This window comes from Phlebotomus papatasi, chromosome 3 (assembly GCF_024763615.1).
Source record: "Phlebotomus papatasi isolate M1 chromosome 3, Ppap_2.1, whole genome shotgun sequence".
Lineage (NCBI taxonomy): Eukaryota > Metazoa > Arthropoda > Insecta > Diptera > Psychodidae > Phlebotomus > Phlebotomus papatasi.
The window spans coordinates 8,033,892-8,051,430 of record NC_077224.1 but is presented as its reverse complement, the minus strand read 5'-3'; the positions used below and the strand labels follow the sequence as shown (position 1 = coordinate 8,051,430).

At 35.5% G+C, this 17,539-nt stretch overlaps 1 protein-coding gene across 1 annotated transcript in view; it reads right to left on the bottom strand.

The window, feature by feature from the left end:
- Window positions 1–5,455: 5,455 nt before the first annotated feature.
- The window catches only part of LOC129806619 (protein Wnt-10b), a 29,538-nt gene continuing 17,454 nt past the window's right edge, over window positions 5,456–17,539 (bottom strand). Inside the window, exons 4-6 of the mRNA XM_055855340.1 lie at window positions 10,599–10,657; window positions 5,800–6,463; window positions 5,456–5,740 (exon numbers count right to left, since the gene is read on the bottom strand). Of these exons, the coding sequence (XP_055711315.1) occupies window positions 5,553–5,740; window positions 5,800–6,463; window positions 10,599–10,657 (911 nt within the window). The 3' untranslated portion in view covers window positions 5,456–5,552. The remainder of the gene's footprint in view (window positions 5,741–5,799; window positions 6,464–10,598; window positions 10,658–17,539) is intronic.

Sequence of the window (17,539 nt, the reverse complement as noted above, 5' to 3'; positions counted from 1 at the left end):
ATTATAAAATAAGACCTTCCTCACTATCACTATATTTATCTGTTTGATCCAAAATCGGTTCAGGCTCATCCTTGTAAATATTTAGCATGTAAAATTTGGCAGTTATAGGGTTGGGTGAAGGTAATTTATGTAACGAGGTGGGGGTTCCGGAAATCGTCGGGAAAAATACTTCACTCAGGGAAAACTCATCAACTTATCGCATAAGTTGATGAGTTTTCCCTGAGTGAAGTATTTTTCCCGACGATTTCCGGAACCCCCACCTCGTTAACTATATTACGTCGGTTTGTGTTTTACAATGAGTAATTTATGTAAACAACAATCATTGATTTAAAGCCTTCAATGTGTGACAGTTTTAAATAAATGTTATCTGCGGAGTATGATTGGGAACTGGACCTATAAATTCAGAGGATATAGGCTTAGAGATATCAACTTTCAATTTTCAATGACCCCCCTGTCCAGAAGAGTTCTTTTGATTTTTTCCTCACATTTTTTATTTTATTGAATACATTGGGAAAATAATTTCAAATTAAGTTTGTCGCAACAAATCAAGGAACTATTCTAATAATTTTATTTAGAAGGTTCGAAACAACGTTAAGACGGCAATGGCATCATAAAAAAAGATAGGACTTGTAAAGATCTAAATAAAATATATTGAATCTAACAAATTTGGTGCGTAATAAAAGTCTAAACACATTTTTCAAAGATTTAATAAATAATTCAAAAAGAAAAAAATAATCAATAAAGAAATCTTACGAAATAATTGGAAGTGATAAATATTTAATTTAATACTCCCTCTATCCAAAAAAATCGTATTTTTTAGAAAAAATAGGAATAAGAAGTAATTTCTAGTTTTTTTTTTTGTTATTGTTAAGACCTTAAATGAGTTCCTATATGAAGTATTTAAAAAAATTTAAACATTCATTTTAAAAAATCCGATATTCTCTATGATTTTACCCTAATAAAACGACTTTTCATGGGTATTAAAAGACTTTCTTAGATGTACGACTTTTTTGAGACAGAATAGCATTTAATATTAATATTGAATTCCATAGTTCCTGGTCGTACAATTAAAAAAGAAATGTTTTTTTTCTAAATTATTGGAATTACTTTTTGACAAATTAAATTAGTCCCATAATAATAATTACAATTTTAGTCAGTAAAATTGCAATTACTATTGGACAAAAATAAATTGTAATTGTAATTACCGCAGATCCATCGATAGTGAAGTTTTCCCGATTTAGCCTTATTTTTGAAGGTCTCAGTTTCTTTCAAAGTCTAAACATTCCCTTCTAATCAAATTTATTTTTTATCTTCTCTAAAGAAAAATATGACATGTTCGAAGCCAGGACGTGAGCGAAGCCTGAGAGCCTTCTCTATTTCTCTAGTGACAACTCATTAAAGTCCAACAATGGTGGATGTTTCTTTTTATCTCAGATAAAATTCCCTTTTTTAAAAAGCTATAAAGAAAAGCTGAAAGTCTTTATTCGTTTTTTTTTTAAATCCCATAAAGTGCAGGTTTCATTAATTTATCATCATTTACTTGAATTTTAGAGAAGAATCTACGGATAGATATAGGTAACTTTCGGAGGCACTCAAAATTCCGAAAGCCAAAACCCCGAACGTCAAAATCTCGAATGTTCAAAAGCTTGAAAAGGATAAAATTATATGGAGGATTATGTATAGCATAATTCGTGGGAGTAGCTATAACACTTTTAAGAATTCAGTATTTTGGATTTCTGGATTTTGACCCATTCGGGATTTTGGCTTTGGGAATTTTGGCCTTTGAGATTTTAACCGGGACCCGATAACTTTATTCCATCGTTAAGCCAAAAATAATACCTCCGAATTTAGGTGTCTAATTATGCTTATACTTCCTTTCAATTTCAGCTGTTATTAGACTTAAAAAATGCAGTTAATTTTACAAAATCAAAGAAATACGACTTATAAAAGATTTAAAAGCAAAATATTACACGAAATGAAATTTAATTTTTCAAGTGATTGTCTGTACCGGTCACTGTAAAGGGCGTTGTGCTTTTCAACGCAATTCCCAGTGACATGCGTCCCAGATTTTCTTCTTTTTTTTTCTTCTTTTGTTCGCATCTTGTTTTTTATTCATTTAACTCTATTTTATGATTAAAAAAATATTCTATTCTATTCTAAGGTGATTCCTGAAAAAAGTGAAATAAACACGGCTTTGTAAAACCGATTGAGCGATACGTACTTGTTTTTCATGAATTCAAGAAATTATGTAGGTAAATAAATCCAAGATTTCGTTATTTTTTTTCTTAATTTTTGAATCTCTGGATTGAAATATTCCACTAATCCTGAATTTCAAGATACTGAGATCCTGGAGATCTAAAATTTTAGTACTCTGGTTTTCGAAATCATGACACCTAAAAGCATGCAGGATCCTGAAATTTTCGAGGTCCCAAATTCGAGAAACCGATAATTTCCCCAGATATATCAGAATTTTTGAAACCCCAGGATGCTCGAATTCTGAGATTTTCGAGATCCCGGAATTTTTTGAATTAAATAAAAGTTATCTTATTGTATATTTAACTACTGCAGCTTAGTAGGACCCATTTATCCTAATCCTTGATTAGGTTCACTTTAAAAATATTACAAGTTATGAAAAAGAAAAATGTGGATCTCAATGAATGTAACATCTAACTCCCAATTCCAACTTCATATACACGAGACTAAATTGCTCACAGATACTAATAAAAGTACCTGCAACCATGAGCATACTCCTATGGATAAGGACTGGCGCATATCTTTAGAATAAAAAAGTATTTAAAGAGTTCCTTTGTTAACTGGGTTAATAATTGTCGAATAAGTCGCATGCTCTATATGAGGTCTTATTGTCGAATATTCTGTTCTTTTTTTATTTTATCGTGGAAACTGAATGATCTTTTATGAGGAAAGTGTATTACTTAAATAAATAAATTAAAAAATAAACACTCCGTTTTGAGAATATTTCAATTTGGCGTGTAAAATGTTCTACAAATTTAAAACATTGAGAGTTGTTTAATATCTATTCTAAGGTCTTACTGTGCTATCACATTAGGATTTTTTCAATTTGTAAATTCAATTTAATTTTCAGATGAATTGTTTCTATGCGTTATTTTGCATTAAAATCATTTAAATTGATAGATTTTCGCTTATTTATTGATATAAAGTTATAGGGGAAACTCGAAAATTGGAAATTAATGAGCAATTTTAACATTTTAATTTGCTGAATTCAAATTTAATTGAGTAACCACATTTCTTCCATTTTACCATTTTTTAACGTGGTTTTGTGAACCAAGTAGGGGAAAGTACTCTCCCTTCGAACGTTCATGCCTTCGAATAATGTGAATTTTCTTTTATTTTTCCTAAGAGATTTACACATTTTTATTAAATATTAGTTAGCTTTTCATCAATTATTGATAATTATGCGATAATTGTGTATAAGTCTCTAGGAAAAATAAAAGAAAATTTACATTATTCGAAGGCATGAACGTTCGAAGGGAGAGTACTTTCCCCCACTTGGTTCACAAAATCACGTTAAAAAATGGTAAAATAGAAGAAATGTGGTTGCTCAATTAAATTTGAATTCAGCAAATTAAAATGTTAAAATTGCTCATTAATTTCAATTTTATTGCAATTAAACAAGTAGCGTTTTGAACCAAATTGTTCTTATCAAATTTATTTAATTATAATTAGTATTATTTGTGGCCAAAAAAATAAAATAAGAACAGTGATTAGTGATAAATCTGTACGCTAGTGAAACTTCTGTATCGGGAGTAATTTTCTAAGTTTCTCCAAAGCCATTCGAAGGAAATTGTTTTGTCAAGAAATCGCATTTGGGATGACTTTACACAAATTTTCAATAAGACTGTATGAGACTCTCTTCATGAGACCTCTTGCCTACAACCCTTAATTCTGGCTTTGGAGGTTATTTTGCATAACAGATAAGTGACTTATAAGACATTTTAAGTAGTATCACACATTTTCCGGAGTCATTCATAATCAAAAATCTCGCGGCACTATTTAAAATTGAGCAAATTTCTTGCAAAATGTGTCCTGGCTGTGAGAATTTTCAAGTAAATTCTAGAAGTCTTATAATGCTCAATTGGCTCAATTGAACTTAAAATTAAATTGTGAAAATCCTAGTGTGATAGTATCCTTAAACCCATTGTAATTAAAGTTTTATATATTCCAAAATGACCGATTTTATTTGTAAAGTATTCAATTTTGGTTGTTAAAATAGCACAAAATATCTAGAAAAATCACTTTAATTCACTTTAATTAATTTCCTTATTTATATTTTCTCAAAAATATTTCACTATTTCCATGCAATAAAAATTATTTAATTTTTAAATTTAATACTTACTAACCATTATGCCCAGTGCACAATAACTTTTGTTTGTAAACACGTTCTCAAAATTTCCTATGATGGAGAGCGAGATGACTAGATCTAGATCTCACTCACTCTCATTAAAATATCAAAAATATGTTTACTAAACAAAACTTATTGTGCATTGGGCATTATTCAATCCAAAATACTGCACAATCTACTGCAGAGGTGTGCAAGAAACCGTTGAAACCGAATTAACGTCAAATGAAACGTGTACGTCAATAGTAAAAACGCTACTATAACAAACTTATTTTGACGTTAATTTGGTTTCAACGGTTTCTTGCACACCTCTGATCTACTGCATCCACATTTAAATATTTGTCAAAGAATATTGTGTTCTTTGGAAAATACTCCAAGGAAGGATCCCAACTTCTCCGTTGCCAAGCCCCTTACCTAATTCCGCGCTGTCTCTGAAGAGAATTGGGTACAAGTTCTTTAGTGCGTCTCAAGGAGAGTGTCTTAACAATGTTACAAAATTGAATGTACCAAGGCTCTGAATGGAAGAAAGAAAAGAGGCATTTGGCTAATCCAATCCCTCAATCTGCGAGGAAGTGTCCAGAGAACCATTGAAGTATCCATGTCAAATTTTCGAGTTTCAAAGTGAACAAAAACATTTTTAACGTTTCGTTGATTGAATTTAATTTGTCTTCAAACAACACACCGACAGCAAATGATCTCCTTCGGGGTATTGTCTGCGAAGGAGGAAGATTTGCACAAGATCATAGACAATTGTCCAGAGTGTCCATTCACTCTCATCATCATCTTCATCACACCAGAGGCCGTCAATGGGCTCATTCTTGTCCATTGAGATTTGTCTTCCAGAAGATTTCAGGATTAAGATTGTTATCATCCAATTTTCTGCCTGATTAGCTCTTTCTCCTCTGAGTCTTCGTGATCTCTCTGTTCTTTTTATTTTCACTGTTTTTTTTCTTGTTGTTATTCTCCGGGTGTACTTACTCGCAAAAGGGCCCAAATGAGGGCTTAAGAAGATAATTATGGGTATCTGGGAAGTTCTCAAGGATGGGAGCCAGATGGATTTAAAAATAAACTATATAATTTACACGGGTACTAACACTTTTTTTTCACTCTTTAAATTAATTTAAATTAAGACTAAATGGATTTAATACTGCTGGATTTGTGTTCCTGGACAGAGTCAGTTGCAGACACTGATCCACTCTTCGACGTCACAGCGTTGGCATTCCACAAAGCAGCACCAATGGAACTTGCAGTGGCATCTTTCGACTCTCTGCTCCCTCATTAAGCTGTATCCTCTGCCGCAGCACAAGGAAGCACAGCCGTCGCTCCCAGAACTTGTCCTGTTGCATCTCCTTCCGGATGTTCCTGGAAGGAAGATCTCTCGAATCAAACCATTTCATCTCCAACAAATCCAAAATACTCACCAGGAATGTCCGAAGTTGGATCCTTTTCACAGAAATTCGGAGATCTCTGGTAGTAAAACAGAGAATTCTCCAACTTCCTCATTCCCCCATTACTCATTCTCTCCCCCTGAGTCTTCCTCGGTGGACGATTCTTCCTCCTCTTCTTGTTCTTGTGACTAACAACAACCATTGGAGGTCCATTTCCAATATTCGATTGATCCACCAGAACTGCCCTCCTGAATTGCTGCTTGAGAAATTTTCCAACCACAGAAAAATCCGGTGCTGATCTCCAGCAAGTCTTCAACTGACAGCTTCCGGACATCCCGTGGCATTTACATCTGATAACCATGTTGTTGGCCACTGCTCGCCTCCCAACGCGATTGTTGTGCAGATTTATCTGCGACTGGATGTCTCCAGCTCTCTCTCGGGCATCCAGGAAGAGCTCAGAGAATTCTGCCCCGAAGTCCATGTTGTGGGAGCATCCTCCCCATTTCCAGCGACTACCGAGTCTGGATCTGGATTTTCGCTTGTCCAGAGAAACACTTCCAATGGAATCAACGGAGTTTAGAGAATTTCTAGAGGGATCTTCAATGAGGGATTCCCGGAGGTACTTGCTAAGACCACGACGATTTATTGAAGGGTCACAGCCGCAAGAAAGTAGCTTTCCCTGACTGCAAGCTCGAGCCTGAGGAAAAGAGTGAATAGATTAAATACCCAACTAACACATTAAGTACTTATTAAGCAGTCAATAAGTACTTAATTTAATGCAATACCTCAATTTTAAATAGTTGTAGAAGAAATATTCTATAATAATATTCTAAAATTTGTGAACAATTTCTAGCAAGATAAGAAAACAAGAATTTTAGTCTGATAACAATTTTTTAAAATTTCTTTTAACTACTAGCTAGTTTCTTCATGAGTTGCCTTGTTAGAAAATCTTCAAGAAGGTCATAAGATCTCTAGGCTTTATTAGATTTCTTCCTTAGTTTTAAGCTACTTTAACCACGCTGACTTATATGGGCTTCTGACCTAAGCCTTAAGCGGTCTTCAGACTAGCGGTTTAGCCCAGTTTCCAAAGGTCTCGAAATCTCAAATAGCGAACAATTTATTTGCTTTTTGAGAGCCTAATAGGAAATGTATCTTTAATAATCCAATCTTAAGTTAAATTTTTCCAAAAAATCATGATTGATAAGAAATTAGAGCAGTTAAGCCATATGACTAAGCCTTAAGACCCTTAGGACTGAAGCCAACAATATTATCCAAATGGCTTAACTCTTTCGCGTCCTTAGGGTAATGTCATGACTCGGGGAAAAAAGTTTTTTTTGTGTATTTACATTAATTGAAATCTATCTGTTCGTGCACGACATCATAATAGAAGGATGTAAGATTCTTGGCTCATTATCTCAAGACTCCAGTTAGATTTCAATTAATGTAAATAGCCAAAAAGAAACTTTTTTCCCCGGGTCATATATGACCCTAAAGACGCGAAAGAGTTAACGTCTTTAGTTTCCTATCAGTAAAGAATTTTTGGGAAATTTAGACTTCAAATTGGATTATTAAGAAAAAATAATTAATCCAATACGGAAAAATCAATAAAATTAATTGCGATTTAGGATTTTGAGACCTTCGGGAACTAGGCTAAACTTCAAGTCGGAAAACTGCTTTGAATAAGCCAACTCCTGATGAAGAACACCAGAAATCCTCCGAAGTAATTTTTTAGAACTATTATATAATTTTTTTGTGTACTAAGGAGATTGTCAAGTTTGTCAAGTCAAGTATGATTCATTCTTGTCAAGACCTCGTTTGAACATCAATTGGAGTTTCAGGTTAAAAATCTACATTTGTCTTTTGAAATTAATTGTCATTAGCCTTGTAAAATTTGTGTAAAAGAAAGATTATTTAATTGAATTGAATTGAATAAAGAAATGATATCAGGTAAACAGATTCTTTTTCGCCGGATATATTAATTCTCAGTCTTTACATTCAGGTATCTGGTTTAAATATTCCCTGGGAAGTATCACAGAACGCTTTTCTTAACACAGATTATTTATAAACAGGTAATTCATAACCACCTTCAATTTTTAAGAGTCCTTAGAAAAAAAACATGGAAGGGACACTTATAAAAAAAATTCACTCTCAATTAGAATACAATGAATGAATAAAACCATTGATTGCTTGATTGGTGCTGATTGGTTGATTATAATTTGAGAGTCGTTAGTTCCTTCCCCTTTCGGTACCACAACAGAGTGTTCATGGTAAGACGGAGTCAGTCTGGATTTGACCGAAGAATAAGGGAGCATCAAGTTCCGGATTTCTGGACTGCGGGGACCGAATAACTTGATTACTCCAGGACCCAGGACATCAAAATTCCGAAAATTACTTTAAGTCTTGTCTCCTTAAAAACCAAATTAATAACATTTCTGTAAAACCATTTAAGTAAATATTCCTTCCATTACGAAATAAGTCATTCGTTTCAGAAAAATCAGAGATTAAAAGTTGGTTTCAGGGCATGTATTTCGTCTGTTGCGTCTACTTCTGTTGTATCTGCATTCCTTTTGTGTCAGCATTTCACACAAGATGGGACGTCTGTATTGTAGCTTGCACCAAATGCAGATACAAAAAAATGCAGATACGACAGACGTAGACGCAACCGACGATTTGTCACTATTAAATATTTTATCAGCTATCCTGTATGTTTAGGAATAATATTGGGGTCCTGCCGCGATGGTAAGGTGAGAAACGAATAACTTAAATTTGCTTTTTTCACCTTTCTTTTAAATGAGGTCCATTAGATTGATAATTACTGAAAATCGGATTAGCAAAATCGGAGTGTGAATCATCAGTTACTTCTGCTATGACATATTCATTACTCAAACTTTTCAGAAAACCCCGATTATCGATATTAAATTTTTTTCACATCCCCAAATCCAACGAAACCCAAAGATCACTGACACACTCAAGTAAGTTTTGAAAAATGTACACTGAGAAAAATTGTTAAGGATGATATTAAATAAAAACTTCTTCCACAGCCACTGAGGAAGACACGGAGCGTATCGAAAGCTCTGGTAGAAGAGTTGAGTTTTTGATTCTGAGTTGCAAACTCCACTAGTTGCGTTGCCGCATCCGGACGGAGATTCTCTCCGAATAATCCCACCGTTGCATCAACGGCAATTTGTTTCTTAGAAAATTATAATAAAATAGCTCTTATAGCCACTGAAGAAGGTGCGTAGGGCACCGAAAGCTCTGGGAAGAAATGTTTTTTATTCTGGACTGAACTTCCCCATCCGCCGATTACCGGATTATTGTTGTTAATAAAAATTTTTACTTACTATTAGAAATTGATAGATTTCAGCTATCAGTCATTTGTATTGATCTTCATCACAAGACATGACTTATTCTTCGGATTTTACCCCCAAACTTTTTCTTAGCCTGACAAATTACTAATAAAACTGACTTTATTACTTGAGAAACAATTAAACAGCACGTGAAATAAAGAAATTGAATATCGAATCATTTTATTTTTTTATTGCCTCCGCTAGCTCCCTTAAAAAATATTCTACTTGCCCATTCCGTAGTATTTCTTCCAAGGTTTTTGATCAAAATGAAAAGCCAGAAAGAGATGTGAATGTTCTTTTATGACTATCTTTGACCTAGGACGACTGTTTCTTAAACTGCTTAGAATATGGTTTAGGTTTTAGCTGAATTTGCCACTTTCTCGAAAGGAAGATAGATCAACTGATAAGTCATAAAGTTTAAAGATACTCTATGAAAACTAACTTCCAAAAATTAAATTGATGGGGATAAGTATACGTCAGGGAATTGAAATCACTCTTAAGAGAAACATCAATTCTTTTCAGAGCTTTCGGATTGTAGCTTTCCTCAGTAACTGGACCAAAGTAAGACATTTTTAATTTCATTGTCTAATAAAATGTACGTTTTGTACAACAGTTTTCACACTTTCTCGAGTCTAAACGGACCTTTCCAGTGTTTTTCACAGATTTGTCTGGGTATTCGCAGGGTATTATCAAGGATTAAGTTTAAATCGTTAATCGAAGCAAAGCCTGGGGTGATATGATAACTTCTTTCGATAGTATCGACTGTCGATTTTGAAAAGTTTAAGCGATAGCTGCAATCTTTGTAACTAAATTAAATATTTTTCAAAGGTAATATTATTTTAATAGTATTACAATAAATAACCCGACAATGCGTATAAAGTCGATATTTGCTTAATCTAGCTGATATAGATTTATCGATACTATCAATTCGATAATTTCGATAAGTCACCATTACCCCTTCCCAAGCTTTGCTACATAAGATAGTACAAAGCAAGCTTGCTCCAATTGCCTAATTTTCATTCTTTTAATAAGTGGTTAATTGTTATACAACTACTCAAAATTAAGTGCTTAATAAGTGCTTAATAAGCACTTAGGGCAAAGTGCTCTCCCTTCGAACGTTCATACCTTTGAATAATGTGAATTTCTTTTGTTTTTCGTAAGAACTTTCACAAAATTATCACGGATTTATCAAAAATTGATGATAAGCCAGCTAATATTTAATAGAAAGGTCTAAGTTTCTTAGGAAAACTAAAATAAAATTCATATTATTCGAAGGCATGAACGTTTGAAGGGAGAGCACTTTGCCCTAATGTTTTAACCAATTTCTTTATGTAAAAACCTTCTATTTCACTCATCCAAAGCAGTATTAAATTGAATTACTTTAAAATCATTTAATAAAATCGAGAAGTTCCATTGCGTTATCTTTGCTAACTCAAACTTGCCCCCTTACCTTAACTTTTTAAGCAATTTTTTTTAGTATCTTACCACATTGTGAGCTACTCCAGCGGCTGCAATTGCATACGCAAAAGCACTTTCTCTGTATCCTGCAAAAAAAAAAGATACAAAGAATGCAACCATCTCTTGAAAAAAAATCAATTGAGATCATTGAGAGATCGCCGGGAGAGATCACAAATCACTGGCAGTTGAGGAAGCCAAAAAGTCAAGTTAGCAGAGAGGACAAGGAAAAATGGCAAAGAATAAGAAGAGAATATCAATATGAAATTTCAAATGGATTTGATGGTAATTAAAAGATTCCCATCGTGAGACAGACAGACGGAGTCATGGCAATTGCAGTGGCAATCAAAAAGTTTTCTCTAAAAGAAGAAGGGCCTTTTAAGAGAAGGGTCTTGAAGAGTCGTGAATACAATTGTCCCTTCCACTAATGATGCTATATAGCAAAGCAAAAGATCGTCTTCACCAAACGGATGGATCCAAAAGAACAAGAAGTGGAAGAGCATCATTGTCTGTCGCTCCGCCACCCGACAAAATGCTTTTGTTGCGCGCCCCATTGCACATTGAATCTTTCTCCTTCCTCTTGGTGTCTTGTGTCCCTGCAAATCAAGCACAAGACGTGCATATCGCGATATATGCAATGTTGCCCATAATTTATCCTCGGCTGTCACTGTGTGGATTGCATCAATGCGAAATAAGAACATAAATTACATTTCTGGAGGCACTAAATCGAATTGTCGCTGGACAGATTGGATATCGATCAGCAATCGATCGATGTGCCTCCCGATCTCCGTACAATTTGCATTGCAATAAGACACTTTTATCTTTATGTGATGGTGTGTTAGGATGGTATTTGTGTTGGGGATCTACCTTTCTCTACCCTCCCCCTTTGGCATCGAAGGGCATCCAACGTTGACATTAAAATTTATCCCAGAACCTTAACACTGCATGTCTGCAGAATTGGATGCGGCAATCTCAACCAAATGGAAAAGAAAAATTGATTTGGAGGGAAAACATAAACATGAGAGAGAGAAACATGCAGTTTAAATCCGTGTAAACTCACTTTTAATGTTGTGCCTTCGGATGATCTTCCCTCTTCATTGCCAATTCAGCAAGGACTACCATTCTTGCATTGGTATTTTCAAGCTTCCCCAGTAACGAGGAGCGAGAATTCACAATCTCTATGTTGATGCATTGAATATCTTTCCAATTCAATCAACTTTTAATCTGTGAGACACTTCCTCAGATATTTATACGATCATCCGTTTTGAATGAATTAAATTGGGTCACTAGGCGCCTCCATCGAAATACCAGGCGCCTCCACGAAGCGCTCTACATAATTAACATCAAGACTTCGCATCCGATATGGAAGGTTACAGGGAATGGACGAAAACACCGTACCATCCACATAGAAGCGAGCTTTGTTACACTGCACTTGGACTTGAATCACAACTTCTTCCTTAATTTTCACCATTCGACTGACTGACACAGATACGATCCATCCTTGGAAAATAAAATTGTAAAAATCAATTTGTTTACTGCAAATTTCTAAATTCCGTTCTACCAGGAACGATACTGCAATCCAAATGATGTTCAATGTCCAAGTAATTAAAGCTTAGTTATATCCAATCTATCTAATTGTTACCAAAGTAGAGACAGAAAAACAATTCCTTCCTATATCCAGGATTGATCTGAGGAGATTCTCGCTTATTTACTGTACCTTCCTCTTAACAAATTGCTTAGTTAAAATTGCCGTATTATACGGGCTTCAAACTTAAGGCTTAGCCATATGGCTTAACTAGTCGAATTTCTTAACAATCACGATTTGTTGGAAAAATTTAACTTACGACTGGATTATTGAAAATAAACGTCTCAAAGTTCTCAAAATCGCTATTTAGGATTTTGAGAACTTCAGGAACTGGACTAACTATTCTGAAAACCGCTTTAGTCCATGCTTTCCAGGTAGCTGCCCCTGCAAGTCATGAGATCATTTAAGCTGCTGCTCGACCCAACTGACTGATACTGATAACAAATTCAGCATATCCTTATTCACAGATTGTCCTGGCTATGTGACATTTTACAGATATTAGAAGGATCAGGTGATTACAATGCTCCTTTTATGTCCATCAGTAGGGGTCAAATTATGGCATAGGATCTCTCTCACCATTCCGTTACTGGAGTGTGTGTCGATGAAATTTCTTATAAGACAATATTTGCAAGAATGGACAAACTTGAGGGTATTGTGGAGGGTCTTTGAAAGATCAATACCAGACTGAGAGCTGAGCTGGCTGAGATACATAGTTTACGATCGAATTTAAAAGCCATAGAGTACTGTCTGCATGCTACTACTTTCTGGGACGTAACATCTAGACGTCCCTCTATCCATGTAAGGATACCTAGATCAATGAGTAGATCGGCAACAACGAGAAATTTTGGAAAGCTTCTTAGGGAACCTTCAAGGACTTCCGGTCAAGATCCCGAACGCCAAAATCCCGAAATTTTGGCTTCTCAGGCTTTTAGTTTTTCCGGATTCTGGCTTTTCAGGATTTTGGCTTCTCTGGATTTTGGCGTTACGAGATTTTGGCCCATACGGAAATTTGACCCATTTGGGATTTTGGTCCTTACGGAATTTCGACACATTCGGGATTTTGGCTTTTTGGGATTTTGTATTTTCGGGATTTTGTATTTTCGGGATTTTTGCTTTTGTAATTTTGTTTTTCGAGATTTTGACTTTTTATGATTTTGGTTTTCGGGACTTTGGCTAAATGGAATTTTAAGTTTTACGGAATTTTGGCCCATATGCAAATTTGACTCATTCGAAATTTTTACCCTTACAGAAATTTGACCCAATCGGGATTTTGGGTTTCCGGAATTTAGGATTTCCGGGATTTTAGTTTTAGGGATTTTGTTTTTCGGGATTTTGGCTTTTTAAGATCTTAGTTTTCGAGACTTTGGCTTTTCGGGATTTTGGCTTTGAGGATTTTGTCTCTTCGAGATTTTGACGTTTCGAGATGTTTTCCCATACGGAAATTTGATCCATTCGAGATTTTGGGTTTTCTAGATTTTGGCTTACGGGATTTTGGCCCATATGGAAATTTGACCCATTCAGGGAATTTGGCGTTATGAGATTTTGACTTTTCGAGATTTTGGTGTTCTAGGATTTTGGCCCATACGCAAATTTGACTCATTCGGAATTTCTTGTCTTACAGAAATTTGACCCATTCGGGATTTTGGGTTTCTGGGATTTAGGATTTTCGGGATTTTAGTTTTAAGAATTTTGGTTTTCGGGATTTTGGCTTATTAAGATTTAAGTTTTCGATATTTTGGCTTTTCGGGATTTTGGCTTTGAGGATTTTGACTTTTCGAGATTTTGGTGTTACGGGATTTTGGCCTATACGGAAGATTGACTCATTCGGGATTTTGGCTTTCGGGTTTGTGGTTTTTGCGATTTTCAGACTTACGGGATTTCAGCTCATTCGGAATTTTGGTTTTCTGAATTTTGAGTTTCGGGATCTCGGCCGTGACCCAGAATGCTCACTGTAGGATGCAAGTGTCCCAGTTTCGGGTTTGCATCCTCCTGGCATTGCATTCAAGTCGTATCCTGAGAGCTCCCCTATGCTTAAGCCCAGAAGATTTGGACCAGACAACTCCTACTGGGAAGATCTAGTTTCCTAGATCTCCATGGCATGTAGTACCCGAATTTATTATTAACAATCTATAATCAGTTTAGAAAATTGTCCCTAAATTTTTCCAACGGAATGTACAGAATGCGAATAGAGGAAATATGCACAAATGGTGGCATTGTTGGTATTCTTTCTTGTCGTTTGGTGAGAAGCGATCAGAGTTGAGTGACAAAGTCAGGATGACGGTGTGTTTGTCAGACAGGTAGCAAAATGCAAATAAAATAGTTGGGATGCACGTAAATTGGCGATAAATTGATTAAATCAATGTAACTCTTCAATCTTATGCAACTCGACAAGCTCCCAGGGACGGATGTCACTTCCTCGCCATCTGCAAATTGTCCATGATGGGGGGGCATGCAAATGATCAACTTGCCATCCACAAATTTAGTATAAGTAGTGGCTCCTTGGGGAGAGATATTTAGTTGCCACGTGAGTGACATTTGAGCGAGTAAGATGGACATGAGACATTCAATTGATGGGTTTAGCTTTAACTTCTTCATTACCATAAGAGTGCGATTCCCATTGATTCTGGGATGGCGCGTGGAGAGATGGGGTATTGTGTGGGATTAAGATTGGATGAATGGCAAGGAGAGCACAGAGAAGACAGCACGAAAGACGGATGGATGGATGGGATACTTTTATTCACGACGTAAATTTGCCCGATCAACTTTAAGGGGTCTTTTGACAAATTCGAACAACTCCTCTATATATTCCAACTGAAAGACAATTGATGGAGATGGGCAGGAGAGTCAGGTGAGATCAATTTGCCATACGATTGGCAAAGGAGATTTCATTATTTGCATTTCTCATGCACATGCTTCTGCAACTTCATTACCATTTCGTGTCTTTCGGCCAAAGAGGCTTAGTGCAGTGAGTGTCAATGAGGCGGAGATTTACTGACAAATGGACAATTAATATAAGTACTAATGACTCAAATACCACCTACGAATCCAACCTATGCTTCGCCAATCCTCGCATAATTGATGCTCTTTCCCATTCGCCGATTCGTTTTCCGCAAACATTGGCTGGGTATTTGTGTGCAAATCTAATGCTAAAGAGTGCCGGAGGTTGCACTCAAGATGCCATGGCTTGTCGTCTCCTTGGAAGACTTGCTGACAACACGGCGGCTTCCAGTTCATGGAGATTTATTTCAAATATCAATATCAACAGTGTCAGTTTATCGCTATTTAAATTAAATACTACTCGTTGGATATTTTCCACGAGACGATTCACCAGAAGATATGTTTTGGTGGAAGTAATTGTACTCTTCTATATCTATTTAAAGTATGCAAGGAGTGTATCAAGGGGATGGTATTGTAATGAGATGGTGTACCAAACATGATAAACGCTTAAGGAAAAAAAAATTTTTTGCTTCTTAAACCCCACTGACTGAGAGAAACCCGAAAAAGTTAAAATAACATTCCGGAAATGTTAATTTTACCCTGCAGTATTGATCCAAAATCGATGTAAATATTACCCTTTTTAGGTGTATTGGGGGTTAAAGTTACCTTTTTTCATGTTAATTTTACACTTAAAAAGGTGTAAAATTAACATTAAAAAATGTTGATATATTTTTACACCTAAAAAGTGTTAAAGTTGTGAGGAAAAAAGTTAATCGCACCCTCTTTTTTTCTCAGTGTCCATATAGACTCAGGCTGATCCTCGATAATATTAAGTTCATAAAATTTTACTGTAAATGATCAGCTGATAGGGTAAAGTGTCCATGTTTCGTACGATTCCAAGCTTCGTAATGACAAAAATTTTTCCTATACTTCTGAACACATCTTACTCCGCAATTTAGTCATTATGAAGCTTGGAACTATACGAAGCATGGGCACTTTCCCCTACTGTCATACAAATAGGGCTTAGAACAATCGATTTACAGATCATCTGCATACATTTCCTTATATGATCTTTAAACGGCAAATTCTATGGGTTAAATATTCTTGAGGATCAGTCTAGGCCTATTATGGGTTTATTCATCCTACTGATACATGAACTGAACATATAGATTTAAGTTAGAGCAATTTATTTCACTAGCATCCATCAACTTCTAAGGAAAATAATTAATATATGTGACAATTCTAGTATACAAAAGTGTGCTATAATGGTTCAAATCCTTGCTGTCACTGTCAAAATTGAAAATCCTCAGATAAACAGACATTTTCCAATAATTACTTTTGTTTTCAACGGAATTTTTGAAAGAAACCAACAAAATTCGAGATTACTTTTCATGAAAATTTGTTGTTTCACTACTGGAAAAAGGAGAAAAGTGTTTGTGGAAGTAATTTGGGATAGTATTTTGTGAATTTTTGTGGAAAGTCTCGTAAATATGCAAAGTTAGAGTGTTATGTCTGGAGACGTCGTTCCTGGTGATGTCCAACCAGGGGTGAAATGATAACTCTGTCTAATTGTCCCATCGCTAGTGTTGAGTGTCGATTATGGGCGATCGACATGATAACTTGCATTTTTTCGCTAGTGTCGATAATAATTATCGCCACTAATTTATCGACAGCTCTGAAGCTGTCGATTTGTACTCACAAAGTGAAATTTATTGAAAGTTTAAGGTTTTTTTCGACAGTAAAAATCTTTTCTACACTCTTTTAATTTATCTTTATTAATGTTGTTTATGATAATGTATAATATAAATAGTATTTATTCTGTGCCCATCGTAAAACACGGTGTAACATGGAAATAATATAGCTAACGTTATCATTTCACCCCAGGTTTTGAAGGAATATATCCCGTGATTTTAGCATCTCTAGACTTTCCGGAATTCTCGAAGATAACCTCAAAAGTTTCTCTACTTTCATCTACAAGTATTGTGTTATATTCAGAGTTTTCTGTGGGAAAAATGTTTTTTTTCGCGATAATCTTAAAAACACTTTAAACAGTAGAATTGCAGAAATTACCTAATAATAATAATAATGGTGGCACAACGTTCCGTAGCGGAACTAGGCCTTCCCACAAGGGGAGTTCGGGACATCCATTATTATTTTTTCTAATGCAGGCATGGGGTTGTCAGTCCCATGCCCCGTGGAATTAAGTGCAGTGAAGCTCACGGGATGCAATTCGAACACTTTTAACGCCAGAAAAATTCCTGGTGACCTAAAGGGGATTTGAACACGGGACACTTACATCATAGAGCGAGTGCTCTTCCACTTGACCCATTGAGTGCCCCCAGAAACTGCCTGGAAAAGTGAATTTGTAACCAGAAGCCTGGTCATGAGTGGAGCACAAGGAGCCTCAGGAATACACAGACGCAATAATTTCCGGCAATTTCTAGAGAAA